The following is a 17056-nucleotide window of genomic DNA, read 5'->3' on the forward strand; positions in this document are numbered from 1 at the left end:
AAGGAGAAAAACATTGAATAAAGAACTAAAAAAACGCCACACACCACAAGAGATCAAACACTCGCAAGAATCTGTTTATTCTGTTTTCAACTTAGTTCCTGTGTTGAAATGCTATCCAAATGCTTTGAATTGTAAAAAGTAGCGTAATATTAAAAGCCCACTGAAGATAGACGACGCACTTCTAAATAACCAATTTTGGTTATTCTCTTCAAAAGCTGAAACAAGTTTCCTTTAAAAAAAATAAGTTCATTGGATGCAGAAAACGTAAGAAACTGTAGAATTTTGCTATTTTTTTCTGGCTTCCCATCAACTCTCAGAGTAGCAAAGAATAGTACGCAATGCACAACCAGTTTTTTTGTTGTTTTTTGCAATTGAGTCTGTGGACCAATGTTCAAAACAAATAACGTTTTGTAATTTTTAATATTTGATGTGAAAGATTTTCATAAGTATTGTTATTTTCTCGAAACATCATGAAAATTTACTTACACTAATTTTCTTCTTGTTTCTCAAAACTTAGAAAATTTGTAAAAACAATCAAGAGACCTATAAGTTGAAAAGATGTAAAAACTAGTTTACAGAATTGGCTAAATTGGAATGAAATTGCTGAAACAATGGGAATCTTTGCTCAGTGGGTGCGTACTATTTTTAAGTCTCAATTCTAAATGGAGACAGTTTTAGAAAAATAAGATAACTGTTAGACTGAGATACCCTCGCAAAAACCACAAGTTGTCTGAAAAAGTCGAAATATAAGCTAATTTCAGGAGAAACTTGATAAAAAAAATTGGATCTTTTCCGTTTGTGCCCCCCCAGCTTAGTGGGTGCATATTATTTGCAACCCCCAGACGCACGTGCAATATTTTTACATAATGATTTACTATGTAATGACACGTGCTCTGTCACTGGGGGGAGCATAACGTACTGGGGGGGCACAAACGGAAAAGATCCAAAAAATTAGGCTGAATCGATCCGGAAAAAAATTCTCAAAATTTCTTTTATTGAATTTTTTGGGGTATGGGGTTTTAAGTTGATACCACATATGCTAGAGTTGAATGCCCTACAAATCCCCCCCCCCACACACACACACACACTCAAAATTATAGCCCCCCTCCACGAAACTATAGCCCTCAAATATAGCCCTCAAATTTTGTTGTTTTTTCAAAAATGTGGTAACAATTATGGCTGCCGCAAGTAATTTTTTTCTTTGCGCGGCCTGGTTTAAATGTACGGATCATTTTTACATCATGATGGTAACATTAAAGGTTGAATAAAAAATATTCAGAGATTCTTCTTTTGTTCAAATGCTTGTATACAATATTCTAAATTTTAGCACGTGCTCATGCTTCAATGTTTAACAGCTGATTAGAATACTGTTGGCTGTATTGTGTATTTTAAAACACGCAGTAGCTACTGTTATGCACTTTAATCTGATTTACCTGTTGTAGAGAATATCATATCTGTTGTTATTTGATTGTTTATTTGAGACTTAACCAACGAATACATCGAAGAGGAGATATATATTGAGTGGTTGTGGATATTACGTAGACTTCAGTTGTTTAGAAACCCAAAATGGTGAGAGGTTGCGTTTTTTTGTTCATTTTGTGTAGATGGAAAACTCCACCTGAAGAAAATATTAATATCCCGTGAAAGTTAACCCGTAAATAACTCGGTGAGTAAGCTTGTAAAAGTTAGATGGGTTTTTCCCATTTCTGCTATTGCCCCACTCCCCATTAAGTTATGGGGTTTTTTCCATTATAGCCCCTCCATGAAATTATAGCCCCCATTACGGTATATTTACCATGATGGGGGGGCTATAGGTTATCTGACCCCTAGGCTGGGGGGGGGGGGTGTACAATGGGAAAGGCCCAAGTTATGATTACCGTGATGGGGGGGTGGGGTAGGGACTATAATGAGAAAGACCAAGCAATTGTGCCTATTTTTTTAAATCTTTTTAAGCCGGGCAGTGTGATCAGCTACAGTGCCTCGAGTGCAGCCGGGAGCAGAGGCAAGGGTCCCGTCTACAAAACAGTGTCACGTGAATCAAGAGTCGACGAACTCCTGTTTGGAAAAGGGAAGCAGCAGCCATCGGGGTCTGCTGGACCAGCGGCCTTTGACTGTGGAGACAGACACAACTCAGCTCCTGGAAAGACAAAGAAGCCAGAACAGATCCAAGTTATCACAAAAGACCTCATCCGAAAATTGATGTACGATTCAACTTTTTAAAGTTTTTTGGGCCTTTTCCGTTTGTGCCCCCCCCTAGCTTAGTGGGCGCATATTATTTGCACCCACAGACACAGGTGCCATATTTTTGCATAACGATTTACTATGCAATGGCACGTGCTCTGTAACGGGGGGGGGGGGGTGCATAACGCACTGAGGGGGAGGAGGGCAAACGGAAAAGATTCTCCGTCTCTGTCAACACATAGAAAATTTTTGGATCTTTTCCGTTATTAATTGCACCCCAAATTGTGCGTGATATATTTGCACATACTGTCTTTTTATTATACTCAACCATAAATTACACTCTATTATCAAAAAAACTATTGCCACCAAAATGATATTCAATATTCATCAAAAGCGCTGGCATTCTGCTAACAACAAATGGGTCTTGCCCATTATAGCCCAGCTCAGTGGTCAGATAACGGATTCCCCCTCCCCCCTCAAACACTACCATACTAAAATATACCATAATGAGGGGCATAAATTCGACGGCGAGTAAAATGGGAAAGACAAAAAGAATAAAAAAATAACAAGTTAATTCCTGAAATGATATATAAAATATATCATTCAGGTAGTGTTTGTAATAAATAAATAATAAGCAGAAAAGTTCCGTTTGACTTGATAACAACAATAATTAAATAGATAGGAACAGCACACATCAAGAACTAAATTTAAAGTCACGCCACATCAATTGGTCAAATTGAAATTGTTCTGGGTCCTTCTTGTATTTTTCTAAAAATTGAGCTGTGTATCTTTTTGGCTTTACTAGAAGATTTTGACAATGTTTCACTTGCCGTTGAAATTTCATTATGATATCTTACACCACTACTTATCACACCGTGTTCAAGGTACTTAGATCTAGCAACAATTTTTTAAACTAACTTTTTGGTCTGATTGTGAAACTAAAAGTTTGCCTATGGATATTTTGAAATGCTTGCTAACTATATTTGAAAATTGGTCAGGTTGACAGTGCGACTTTTTTTATATTAACCACCAAACAGGTAAATCAACTCTATTAAAAGAAACTAATTTTACGCTTCTCAAATCTTGTTCTAATCAAGAAAAAGACAAATTTTGCTACTATTTTGCTTTGTATAAAATGTGCTGACATCATGCACTTTAAAACCGTCAAATTTGATTTTTTTATTAAAGAAATTATAATTACTTATCCAAAACATTTTAAATCTATATTGCATATCAGCTTTTACTACGTTTTCTTACTTATTCGCCGTTGGAGACAATTCTATTCTCACTTAAATTGCAACACTTTTGCATGCAACTGAGACGTCGTTACACAAAAATGTTCGTTCTCAATATAGACCCTTACAAGATTAATATCCCCATTATGGCGTACTTAACATAATTTGCGGGAAGCGAGAGGGGCTATTCGTTGTAGAACCACTAAACCTGTAGGTCCTAAATTGTGAACATTGCAAAAAGTCTTAGAGATTACGCTTTAAACAAATTTTCATTTTGAAACCGATGTTCAAAAAATATGGCATACAGTTGCGGAATCACTTGATATCAAGCAAATTAATTTTTTTACTTAGGACAAGATCTAACTATTGATTTATGTTCCAATTAACTTATCGGTTTTGAGATGTTGAAAATCTTGTCAACAAAAACTGAAAGTTTTGGTGCAATATCTGGCTAAAAACCTTTAAAAATCTCTGTTGATGCTCTCGTTAAAAATCTGATAATTTTTTATTGTTTTTTTTCAAAATGTCTTGTAATGGTCTTAATTTTTAATTTTTCATACTTCTGCTTGCCTAAGGTGTATAGGGCCTCATGCAATACATTAGCTAAGCTTTTTATTTCTCAAGTGCTATTGCGAAAACAGTCTATTGCGGAACTTTTTCTTCGATTTCTAAGTTTATAAGGTTATGTGAAAGATATCACCGTTAAAATACATATATCTAGAGTTTTAATAGAATTGTGTTAAGCAGACTGAACTTGAAAAATGACTTGTCGACTTAGATTGAATTTGCGCGACACAAACTTTCCAAATTGATTATTCAGTTTATTTAAGGAAGTTTTCAATTAGTGGTTAATTATTCTCTTGAGCATTTTTGTTGCATATATTTATTCTTTAAAACTGTTTGAAAAAAAATAAATCTTTATGCGAAAACAGAAGAGTTTTTGGAAGAGCGCGAAAAAAGAGACTTTCATCAGAAGTTGTTTTTTTACCGAATATTTAAATTTGCCTCAATTGAAACCACCATCAATAATTTACTTCATTCAAATTTTATCAAATTATCTGGTGAGATCACGTTTATGTCATTTTGTGAGCCCTTAAGCTTGTTGTGTCTAATGAAAAAATGACTTTCACGACAGGAAAAAACTGGCTGTTTTATGATTTAAAATGTTATAGTTCGGCTGCTGTTTGACTGGTGACCTAAATGGCTGTAGGTTACCATAGTCTACTGGTTCTATCCGTTTCATGGACATATTCAAACCTGAGTAGGATTTTTCCGTTTCTGCCCCATCCCCACTACGTTCTGCCCTTCCCAGTTATAGGGCACGTGCCATTACAAAGTAAATTGTTTTAAAATTATGGCACGTGAGTCACGGATGCAAATTAAGTGCTCCCACTAAGCTGGGGCGGCCCAATCAGAAAAATCCCTTCGTTATATTTTTTTAACGTTTAAAGTGAACATAATTCGCCAAAACGCATAATTCGCCAAAACGCAGCCGTAAATCACCAATATATGATTAGACAGACTGAGACAGAAATTAGATCAATGGCAGATCCTTGACTAATGTAGTTCCTTAGTCAAGTCAAGGAGCTTTGACAAGGAACCATGTAAAAAGCACAAAACACAACTGCCTGTTCCCGTTATTTATCAAAGACTTTTTAGATGTTTTTAGGCGAGCATATTTGCTCGAACGTGTCACTGTTTACCGCGATAAATTTTAACAATGTTAATTAGGCAGATATGAAAGAAAATTCAATTGCTAATTAATTCCGTAAAAAGTCCCTCGGATTTCTAATTGTGGCGTGATAACAGATGGTAAAGTGAGTGTAACACACCAATGATCGATAGTTCAATCCCTTGCCTCCGTGAAGCTGTCTGTGTGAGAATGAGCTCTTACTTAACCATAGCTTCAGGTTTACCATAGCATGACCAATTTTGTCTGCAAAATTGGTTGCACGTGAAAGTCTCGGACGCTAAAGAAGTGGCCATAGTCACCAAAAAAGAGCATTTATGCTCCCAAACTGAACAGTTTGAGATGTGGGGAATAATAGAAAAAGGACAGCTAATAACATGCTACTATTAATGTACAGAAGACTAAAAATCTAACTTTGCTCCGCTGCGATTACGCAGAAACAACATTATTATATTATAAGACTACTAATTGATGATTAGAAATATCTTATATATAAATTTCGGCCGTAATAATTTGTTCGGTTGTGATAGTTTCATATCAAGTCTCACGGGCCGCTAAGGCATGGCTATGGCCCGCGAGGCATGGCCAAACGCGCTAAATGTGCATCTCTTAAACAGTCGCTAGCGATACCTCACCCTGGGTAAACTTATCGTTTGATCAGTTTGTGTTTTTTTTTCAGAGTGCCCAGAGAGGACCCATCTGGTGAGTCTATAGTGCTGCCCAAGGGGGAGTATGACAGGATAAAGAGGGCGAGCAAAGTTCTGAGTAAAGAGGAGAGGGAGGCACAGCTCAGAGCCATCAAGGAGGAGAAGGAATACCAGGAGGTCAGTGTCCTCTTCGTCTTGTATCCTCCTTTGTAACCTGTCACAGAGGTCGGATCTATTCTGTTTTGGACCCCAGCCCCCACCTCCACCCTGCTTAATGGGCATAAAATTTTAATGCTCCACCAGGCGCGCGTGCTATCTTTTTGCGTGCTGCGTAAAATAGCATGATTTGTAACGGGGGGGGGGGGGGGGGCATAAAAACACAAAAACACGGGTGGGGACAAAACAATATATCTCAACTATCTTTATTAATTCAAGGCAATATCCCCTTAAAACTTTCGGAAATTCTAAAACTATGCCAAATTTTGTCAAAATTACTACGACGGGCGTATAAATATCATACAAGTTACAAGTTAGTTGAAACGTTGCGATTGATTTTAGTCAGAGGCTTCGAAGCGGAAGCAACTCCTGGCCGAAGAAGATCTAAAACGAAAGAAGAACGAAAAACTGAGCGACTTGGAAGAAGAGGTCAAACAGCAACGTGAACACCTTTTGGCCAAAGCTCAGGAACTACGAGACGAACAGACAGACGAGATCAAACTTCTAAACGAATTGATTCTGAACTCGAAGTGCCACGCAATCAGAGATGCTCAGATTCTTGAGAAGGATATAATTGAGAAGGAGCTGACGGAGGAGGAGCAGAGATTGGATGCAATGATGGAACACGAGAGACAGAGGAAGATCAAACTGCAGGAGGAATATGATCTCATAAAGAAACACAAGCAGCTTGAGTTAGTTCAAAAGTTGATCCAGAGTCTATAATTTTTAGCGCAATTTTACCCCCGATGCTCTTCAAGTTAAATTGATCGATCGAAAAATCAGTTCAAATACTGTAAAAAGTGTGTTCATAACATTTAAGTGATGGTAAATTATGGAATTAAATTGCAGAAAATGCAGGAAGGCATCTTTTGTGGGTGAAAGGTACATAATAAAGATTATGGAAAATAATTACTAATCTTTAAACAAACCAAGATAACGAAACGACAAAATTTTAATTCGTTTTATAAACCATATATGGTCCGTATTATGGCGAGTAGGTTTGACCAACTTTTTTTCCACCTTAGCGTCTAGATTAAGAGTGATTTAATTTTTGTATGGTGTACCAGGGCAGCAGGTGTGATCCGAGACCAGATGGCTGCGAGGGAAGAGGCGTCTATTCTTGAGGAAGAGGCTAAGGAACAGGAGGCCAGGGCTATGAGGAAAAAACAGGAAGCCATGGAAGAGGAAGACATCCAGGTACGAATTAACGCACAAAAATTATTTAAATCGTCGATACCGATAAAATTTCACCTTGGAAACAACATCCAATTATTAATAATTTAAATATCGAACAAAAGCACGGCAATGGTGACATTGTAGATTTTATCGTTTTTGACTCAGCCAAGCAGCGATAACAACATTTTTTTCTCAAAGCCGAAGATTATGTTTAACTCTACATTTCTCAACTAGAAACTCCACGCCAGTAAAGTAAGTTCACGCATACAATCGGATTGTTAGAACGTTGAAAGTAGAGTTACGTTTAATCCATGCATAAAATAAACTCGACGAGGCTAGAAATAGAAAAATTGCACAATCAACGCGAGTTGTGCAAGGGAGAAGAAATTTCAAGAAACAAGGAAAAACTTTTAGACCCCAAGTTTGAAGTCTGCCTTACAGCTTTGAAACACTTTCTTGACTTGCTACTTCATGTGGCATACAGTGACCGAACTAAAAAAACAAATTCCTCTTGAACGTTATAAAAAAACAACTTGGAAATCTGATCTAATTGAATTGCGTAAGTGCATTAATGGAGATGAGCTTGCGCACGATGAAAAAAATTTAAACAGTTAAGGGTAACAGATTAGAGCTCTGTTAGTCATTTTTTATCCACTTTTTGTTGTCATGACAATTAATGGCCTCACGGTAAAAGTCATAGTTATAGTTATAATTAAAATTATTGTCATAGCCCCGTGAAAATGAAATATAGAGAGAGTAAAACAGCAATACCACAAGCACTAAAAACTGCCGCAGAAAACGGTTTGTTTCCTATTGTTCAGCAAATGTATTGCAAAAATAAGCTGATTTGAGCAGTAAATAATGTGATACTATCTCTTGTACTTCAAATACTCTTGTGTAGTAAATCTTTAAGCAGAAGTGTATTTTTACTGTGTTCTGATCTTGCTATTTACTTGAGCTGCAATTCAACAGTTAATATCTTAGCTTCTTGTATTTCAACTTGTGACTAAATAAAGAACCCAGGTTAAAATTTTGTTTATTCATTTTGCATAAACAGGTCTCTGTCATATATCTCTGTCTTCGATTTGTTTCTCAATCATATTGAATTGTTACAAGTAACGCGATTCCGTTTTCTGTGATCCTTAGCAAATCCAACTCAATTTTTTGTTGAAAAAAGTGAGCTTAATAAATAGTTATAAACGAAATTTGTAATACAGCTTTGAAAACATTATATATACCGTTGCAAAAAACTACAGAAACACAATATCCTGATTATTTTAGAACGGCTAAAAGGAATTTGGTGCAACGCGTTCCTTGTCATAAGTGGAAGAGTGGCCGGAACGTGAACTGCAATTTAGGAAACATTTAGGAACACATCACAAAAAAATTTTATCAGTTAATTTTTGTATTAAATGCAACCTGATAAGCTGAAAGATTTTAATTCTAATTTCTCAAAGTTAGTTAGAAAAAGTTGGCTGGTTTGCAATACTTGCATGTCATTGTCAGTCGCGAGTCAATGAGTATTCATTGCCTTATTTTTTATTTGTGATTGATTTGATGATACGCCTCTAGCGCTTTGCGCGCCGTATATGTGATTGAAGAGTCAGAAAAAGTTATCAAAAATTATCAAAATTATCAAAAACTATCAAAATCCGGTGTAATTTTTATCATCAGTAAAACGATTGAAGATTATCTGAAAATTCTTGGAAAAATCCTCCATATATTTTTTGTAAAATTTTCGTATTCCAACCATCTTTTTTTCATTGGTACCGCCAAAGGTTGAAAAACCACAATTATTTATAGACTTTGCTAAAGCACTGTGGAATTTTGGTAAATTTAGAACTGTTGTTACATTTCACAAGTAGCAAATTGAATGTTACAGAATTATTAACATTCGCAGACTGTCATTTTATTCATCTTTTTTTTCGGAGTTGGTAACTCCCATATTTTTTCATCTACGCGATTACTGGATAAGTCAGAAATTTTGTTACCAATTGCCCCCCACATCCCTCCCCCTCATTGAGTTGCTTATCAGTTGAAACTTTATTAAAATCTCGGCTGATTGGGTGAGACAAAGAAATTTCATGAATTGGTAACTGCTTTCGTTGGGTATAGCATTACTGCTCGATAAGATCATCTCAACTTGCAGAGCAAACAATGTTGAAACAATTTTGCAGTGGTACAGTTTTTGAACTCAATATACTTTCATACACGCCTGATGACTGACTTGTACGCCTAATTAATAATTATGGTTCCTGCGTAATCGCAGCGGAACAGCATTAGGCCACAGCGGCCTGTCCTCAGCTGATCGTTTTCTTATTATTCCCCACATTTCAGACTATTCTTTCTATGAGCAGCATTGCTCTTTGTTTGGTGACTACGGCCACTTTTTTTGCGTCTGAAACTTTCACGTGGTACCATTATTGCAGCCAACATTGGTCAGTCTATGGTCAACCTGAAGCTATGGTTAAGTAAGAGCTCATTCTTACACAGACAGCTTCACGGAGGCAGGGGATTGAACTCTCAATCATTGGCGTGTGAACCACACACCTTACCTCTCGGCTTACTTAATATACTGTTATTAGGCACTGCTGTCTAAGAAGCGTGAACAGAAGGAGATAGCACGTGAACTGTTGGAGGAAAACGAGATGCAGAAGCACCAGAAGGAGAAGGCCCTGGAACAGGACAGGGCTCTGGATCTCAAGGTCATGCAATTCCTCAAGGAAAAAGCCGTAAGTCCATAAAGTATGTCTTGCCAGTTAAATGAAAATTGGGATCTATTCTGTCCCCCCCCCCACCCCAGTGTTTTTTTATGACCCCCAGTTACAGAATAGGGGGGGGGGGGGGGCAGAATAGATCCGAAAAATTGAAAATTGAAATATCTACATAAGATCTTGGTATAAGAAAACGTTAAGATAAGCACAAGATTTTTAAAAGTTTTCAGACATTTGCATTTGACAAGATTTGATCAAAACATGTCAAAACTTATTATGATTTTAGCTTCAAATTTTGAGAAAAATTAAGATCTTACTTGTGTTTGTAAGATATATCAAATTTCATTCGTTTCACGGGCTTAGCTTTTACAAGAACTGTCACTAAACACAATTTTGGGAACTTTAAAGAGGTGTAGAAAATGGCGTTTGGATATTTTGCGATGAATATTTTTAAAATATCACATGATACATAACTGGTATAAAAACACTGTAATGGCTAGTCACATCTGGTTTTAGAAACTATTCTATATACACAAATAATATAGTATAGAATGGGTTTCTAAGGGGGGGGGGGTCGGCAGGCATTAAACCCTTCCCTAAAACACGCGTGAAAAAACTCCTCTTTGAGAAAGAAGTTAGATACGGGTTGCTCTATGGTCATTAACTAAGTATACAATTACTGTAAAGGTATACTATTACTTAGGTAGATCTATGTTATTTGGTGATGTGTGTTTAGGAGAGAGAGGAGGCACGTGAACAGGAGGCGATAGCCCAGAAGAGGGAGAAGGAGAAGGAGATTGCCCGATTGAGGGCTCTTCAGGAGAGGGAACAGGACAGGCAGGCTGAACTCGTTAGTATCACAAACCTGCTTTCGGAAAAAAACACCCACCCAACTATAGACAAGAACAAGGAGGCTCGGTAATGTGCGTACGCAAATAATATTCTGTCCCCGCCCATCCACATTCTTGACATAATTGGCTACCAAATGAAAAAGAGATAGAACGCTTTCAAAACCGTCATATGTATCATTCAATAAACCAAAAATGAAATGAAATAATTCCACGCTAGAGGACCGATGGAACTTGTTGTTAATGGGGCTAGTAGAAAAGACAAAAACAAAAATCAGATAACAAACATTAATTACGAACAAAACTCGATGTCTATATTAAAAAAACATAACATAATCAAATTCGCGCCAGATAAAACCTAAACAAAGCGAACTAACCTATAGTTCATTTGAAAAGATATTGGACTTGTCCTCAATGCGACTGGATAACTGGTCGACAAAAAGAGCAAAAATGCGCGAAGTTGAAAAATATATTTCCATATTTGAAAAAAAAATTGAACTCGACGTGCTTAAAATGATTAGATATTAACTGAAATTGCCAAAATGTTCAATTATATCTCCATAGGAAACAATCGAGACCTGCCAGTGTACGTCATACGACTACAAAAAGAAGGACAAATACAGGCAAAAATAAAAATTTCGAATAAATTTTGGCAATAATGGCAGTGAAGCCGTTACAACCATAAATTTGCCACTAAGAGCATAAAAAATAATCAATTGCGCATTGTTTGGAAGCCAATGAAGCCTACCATTAATGTTATAATTAACAAAAAAAAACAAAAATCCTTTAAGATGTACAAACATATAAAAATCTCAAAGAGAAACACTTTATGAAATCCGGTAGTAACAGTAGTAACAAATCAGAGAAACAAACGGTTGCAGCTCATTTTATTATAAAGATTATAGTATAGCTCAGTGGAAACGGACATGTCTTTACAGAGACTAAGCTACAAATTAACAGAGAAACGAGTTAAAATTTGCTTTTGAGAACAAATATTTTGAAAACTCATGACTACATGAAATCTCACAAAAGAGATGAATTAAGTTGCAACACCTCAAGATACCAATTGAGCTTGTTATTAATGGGAAAAAGTTACGAGACTACAAAATACAAAACCAGCAGAAGCCCCAAGCTTCGCAAACAATTTTACGACAGCAGTGTTCCAGGCACTATGATCATGAGATGAGATGTTTTCTGCAAGAACTGTGATTCATCACTTGCTTCTCATCCGACCATGAACGAGTCTTCCTCATGAAGGGACTACGTAAAACTGATAAAAAACCCAAAAATTGAACAGTTTAGAAGTCACGGAAATTTTTTATGAAACTAAATGGTCGAAGCCATCAGTGAAAACATATAACCAGCCAAGTAAAAAATGTTTGAATTGTCAAATGTGGTTGAGACTTCTTATTAGTGAGATTCAGTTACATGATGGCAAAATTAAATGCAAAAAGGAGTCAGTTAAAAAAATTTTTTTTAAAAAGTTCATTTGAAAGTCGTTAAGACAAATAGCTATAAACCGAAATGTAAAAAGATAAAAAGAGGTTCAGTTATACGTCCTGGGAAAGCAATTGAGACCTATCATTGTCAGGTACAAGTTGTACAACAACAAGAAAGACAAACCCAGCCAGAAATAGTAAAAAATACACTAAGTTTTGCGAGAACTGTGTCTCAGCCCAAAAGCATAAATTAATCGACAAAAACAATTATGATATTCAGATACGTCCTTTTTCAACGCTTTGCTTGTTCCCAACTAACCTTTCCTGCAATTGGACTTGTCAATAATGTGGTTATTTGACAAGGAAACAAAGTGAACTCAAAATGTTCAATCATGCTGAAAAAACAGTTTTTTTGAAAACTCGTAGTATCCAGCCAAGAGACCATTAGTAAATTATAGACCATTGCAGACATTAATATACAACTCACAGGAAGCGGACGTTGACCTGTTTTGGTGGAGATTACGCCAAAATTGACGAAATTTTGGAAAAAAATTCGGAATTCCTGAATAAAAACAAGGTAATATACAATTCACAAAATTTTAAACCTCGGTAACTCCTGTAAAAAAAGAAAATCAGAAAAATCTTTTTAATTCAATATTCTACGCTGGAAGGGCTTTCTGATGATACCACTCACAACTCTCTAGCAAAACTAGAGATTTTGAGGACTGTGAATATCATTTACCTAATAAAAGCAAATTTTTCAAACCACTCCCCGTTTTATATTTTCTTCGTATTTACAAACGTCTTGGTGTCCAGGATCCGGATTTTCCACTGCTATGAAAAGGCCGTAAGTCAAATTATGACAAGACTTTGGGTCGACTTCAGTACTGTGCTCGACCATGTCATTAAGGTAGGGAAATTACCTACTACCTCAACTTAATTATTGGTCTTCTCATATGGTCGACCCCCCCCCCCCCTGACTCAAGTGGGGTCGAAATGCTAACATTGATTATAGTGATAAATGGTTTGCAGCCATTAATTATACTTATGTCTCGTATGGCGCTGGTGAAAATGGCAGACTAACCAAAATATAGAAATTTTATTACTGGCCAATCACAATTGAGATATTGGGAATATTGTTTTCTGATTGGCTGATTGCTCAACAAATTCTCCATGTTTTAAAACTAGGATATGAACATTACCGTAAAATTTCACAAATCACGATAAGCCGAAAGAGAAAAATTGGGGGGATACTGGTCTCACATTCGGTTGTGATAGATTCATATCAAGTCCCACTGGCCGCTGAGGCATGGCCATGGCCCGCGAAGCATGCCCAGATGCGGTAAAAATTATAATCTAGCATTAGGCTATGTCCAATTTAGGCTAATTGAACGCATAAAGGTACAATTTTTTAAAGTTCTCAACCAATCAGATTCGTTGAAAAATCTACATTTTGGTACGTCTATTTGTTAAGACGTCACCGTCTCTTATGTTGGCTTTTTTAGGATGCACTTAAGGCGAAGCGTAGCCAAGAGGCGGCGGAGAGAGAGTGGAGGCGGAAAGAGATGGAGGAGGCGGTGAAGAAGAAGGAGACAGAGGATATGCTCAAGAGGGCCAGGGAGGAACAGCTCAAGTACAAAGAACTCTCGCAGGCTGTAGAGGTTGCCAAAAACGAGGCAGAATTCAACCGAGTCCTCAGGTATCATGAACAACTTACTGCACTCGTTGAACGCTCATTTGATGCACTCGATGACAAAATTGAACGCTCAAAATGAGAAATTCAATGAAAGTTGTCTGTTTTTTTTCTATAGGGTATTTTCAGTACTTTTCAATTTCCCTTTATTTTGAAAATCGATAGAACTGTAGCGGCCCAAAGTTCCAGAAAAGTGACAAAAGTATGAACGGAGAAAATCAAGATAAATTTGACAGCTTTGGTTAAGAAAAAAAGTAAATCCAGTTCCAAGAGTGTCACTTTGCTCTCATGTTGTGATTTTAAAGTTAAATATCCCCAAAATCTTAAAAGATAATCGTCCGTTGTTTTGGACTAGAGCCCACCAATTAAAAAAAGACTATTTTCTCATCACCACATCTAGCCAAGCCGGATCGTTTCTGCTAGCGCCCCCCCCCCGCAGCAAATTAGGCGCCCCCATTTTTATACGTTTAAACATTATGTATGCATTTGAGTTACTACGTATGCATACGTGTGAATAGGCATTTGGAAAATACTAATGGAGTGGAGGTTTCAAAATAATTTGTGAATAGCAATAAGTCACTGCATATAATCTAAACATCAACAAAAAACTTGTTCTTATTGGGTTTTTAGTAATTGCGAGCTTTGTAAATGAGTCTACTACTATATTTGTCCTGCAAATTGTTACATATATGGTTGTTAATTTATTATACCAGAAACCATAGTATGAAAATGAATAACCTTTTCAAAAGAGAGCAAAACATCAATTTTGTGGGGTGCCTAAATTTCGGCTATATAAGGCGGCGGCGGCGGCGGCGGGGGCAAGGGGGGGCTAGCGGGCTAGCGGAAAAGGTCAAGCCAAATAACCCCTAACCCGGCCGTGATAAACTATTGTACTCCAAAAAACGAATCTCAATGCATGTAAAAAAAAGGCCTTACCGTGTGGGATAAGGCAACAAATTATACTATTATACTAATTGGTTTATACTATTAAACAACATTATAAACTAAATTATACTGTGCTAAAATTGTATAATTGGAATTATACTTTGCAATTCCGTTGTCTCAAAATTCTACAAATTAGCGACATATTAATTAAACTCTTTTGGTATGGGCTGTAGCTAGTTGTGAAGATCTTATGAAGATAACAAGTGAATACACCAAAATACTTATCTTAAAAGATCCAAATTAGATTTTACTATAAGGTTACCTCTTATTAAGAACAAAAATGAACCATAAAATAGATCGATAACAAAAAATTGAGATAGAAAATTAATCTATATTCTCACCCTGCCTAAAAATAAGCGCAACATGTGAGCTGGCTTAAAATTACCACGTATAGCTATGCTTTAACGGCCCTTGGGACGCGACAGGAATCTAACACAACCAAACGAAATATCACAACAGAGCATGGTGTGAGCTGCATAATAAGTGAGCGCTTAAATCTGATTGGTCAATACACAATTTGAGTAATTTCGTTTTCAATTTAGTGTCCTAACTTTTGCTTTCGATCTGCTGTCCTTTCGATCTAGTGTACTGCGTGGCCGGTAAATTGGCTGACATAGGAATTAGCTGACATCTGGGTGGTCAGCCCGGGTTTGCACTGTGTACAGTATTTAACGTTGTGTGGGTGGTATTTTTAGAGTGCAGAAGGAGGAGATAGCGAAGGAGGCTGAGAAAGAGAGAGAAGTTCAGAAAAATAAGGACTCATTCTGCAAAGACATCCGAGCTCAGATCAGAGAGAAGGAGCAGGTCAAAATTGGAGAGAGGAACGCGTTCTTTGAGGAGGGAACCAAACTTGCCGAGGAGGCCAGGGCCAGGCGGGAAAAGATTGACAAGATCAAGCAAAAGAAAATAACTGAACTCAAGTTAGTACCTTTATTTTTTAATTTCCCTCTATGTTAATTGGGTCGTTCTATTTTAGCCCCCCCCCCCCCCCCCCAGTTTAAAGGTCAGATAACCTAATAGCTTCACTTCATTCGGGGAAAAATAGTAAAAAGTTTGGATCTTACGAAACGGAATAAAAGTTTTTCCATACTTTGCGGTGATAAAATTGTTTTTTTAGCTGGCTTGCGACAAAGATGATCTGAAATAGGGAAATTAATTGGGCTTAATTCAGTTTTTTAGACAATTGCGGAATGATTTGTTTTTGTTTGTTTCAGAGACATGGGTGTTCCTGATAAATACCTGAACGAAGTCATAAGAAAGATGAACAACCCTCTTCCTGTAGGAGTACGATAATATCTTTCACAGTGAGAAATAAACAAAAACAACAATTACCACTGTCTTGAAGAGAACGAAACTGCTTTCCCGTGTTAGAAAAAGCGTTATAGCATAATGATGACGTCATAGAGTAACGAAATGTTACTAAAAACTGATGATTTTATTGTTAAAGTAGGACAACATTTATCTTCTTTTTCTTCGTGTGCCCACCAGTTTTCATTCAACAAGTCTACCATACCCAATATAGTTGTTTTATTGATGCATTTAATAAATTTTTGTTAAAAAGTTTTCTAAATTTATCATTCTAAGGTAGAAACCCGTACCTAACTCCAAGTGTGTTTCAGAACTGGACCAGTATAAATGCAATTCCTCATCAGTACCGAATCATAGACTGATTCATGTCACTTTTTTGACTTGTCAGACTTGCGTTCAGTCTGATTTTAAAATGGGCAGACTTGGGCCACGTGTAAAAAAAAGTTCCGTACGGGGATTGAACACAGGATCTCCCGCTCCCTAGACGTTTGTTCTCCTTTCAGTTTGATTCAGGCGTTTCCGTTGATTACGCTTTGCTACACCCAACTAGCACTCTGCCGACGTAAAAATGCGCCGAAACTCGAACTGATTTTAGAGTTGTCGATATGCTGTACAGAAACTATTTACTAATGAAATATCAGCAAATGCAATGGGTTGACTTGGGTTCAAAATCAATTAATTCTTTGGACATATTCATGTAGCTTTAGACAGTTTTCAATTCAAATTTAACCAAGAACAATTAAATATATATTGCAGATTTTGTAGACAATTAAAATAGTTGTCTACAAAATCTAAGTAAAAGTAAATTCAATTATTTTCCATATTTTTATATAACAAACTTTCCATTACAGTTTGGACTAACTACACTCAATTGGAAACGACAACTTTGATTCAATTTGCAAAAATTCTGTCCTATGTTTTTGCGATGAATTGAAGTTAGTTTTCAGGAAACTTTTAGACACTC

The 17056-nt window shown here is 36.7% G+C and overlaps 1 protein-coding gene across 1 annotated transcript; it reads left to right on the plus strand.

The window, feature by feature from the left end:
• The first annotated feature begins 1358 nt into the window (after positions 1-1358).
• Positions 1359-16344, plus strand: LOC142343902 (cilia- and flagella-associated protein 45-like). The gene is made up of 10 exons (XM_075395288.1): positions 1359-1569; positions 1954-2201; positions 5786-5930; positions 6312-6661; positions 7037-7166; positions 9731-9877; positions 10596-10709; positions 13652-13845; positions 15480-15704; positions 15999-16344. The coding sequence occupies exons 1-10, from the start codon at positions 1567-1569 to the stop codon at positions 16075-16077; spliced, it is 1635 nt and encodes a 544-aa protein (XP_075251403.1). The 5' UTR covers positions 1359-1566; the 3' UTR covers positions 16078-16344.
• Positions 16345-17056: the final 712 nt, after the last annotated feature.

Source organism: Convolutriloba macropyga, chromosome 1, assembly GCF_964194025.1.
Source record: "Convolutriloba macropyga chromosome 1, txConMacr16.3, whole genome shotgun sequence".
Taxonomy (NCBI): domain Eukaryota; kingdom Metazoa; phylum Xenacoelomorpha; order Acoela; family Convolutidae; genus Convolutriloba; species Convolutriloba macropyga.

Excerpts from the sequence above, each read along its gene's own strand:
- LOC142343902 (XM_075395288.1), top strand. Across the intron at positions 5,931-6,311 it reads AGGAGAAGGAATACCAGGAG|TCAGAGGCTTCGAAGCGGAA; the intron begins GTCAGTGTCCTC and ends GATTGATTTTAG. Across the intron at positions 9,878-10,595 it reads AATTCCTCAAGGAAAAAGCC|GAGAGAGAGGAGGCACGTGA; the intron begins GTAAGTCCATAA and ends ATGTGTGTTTAG.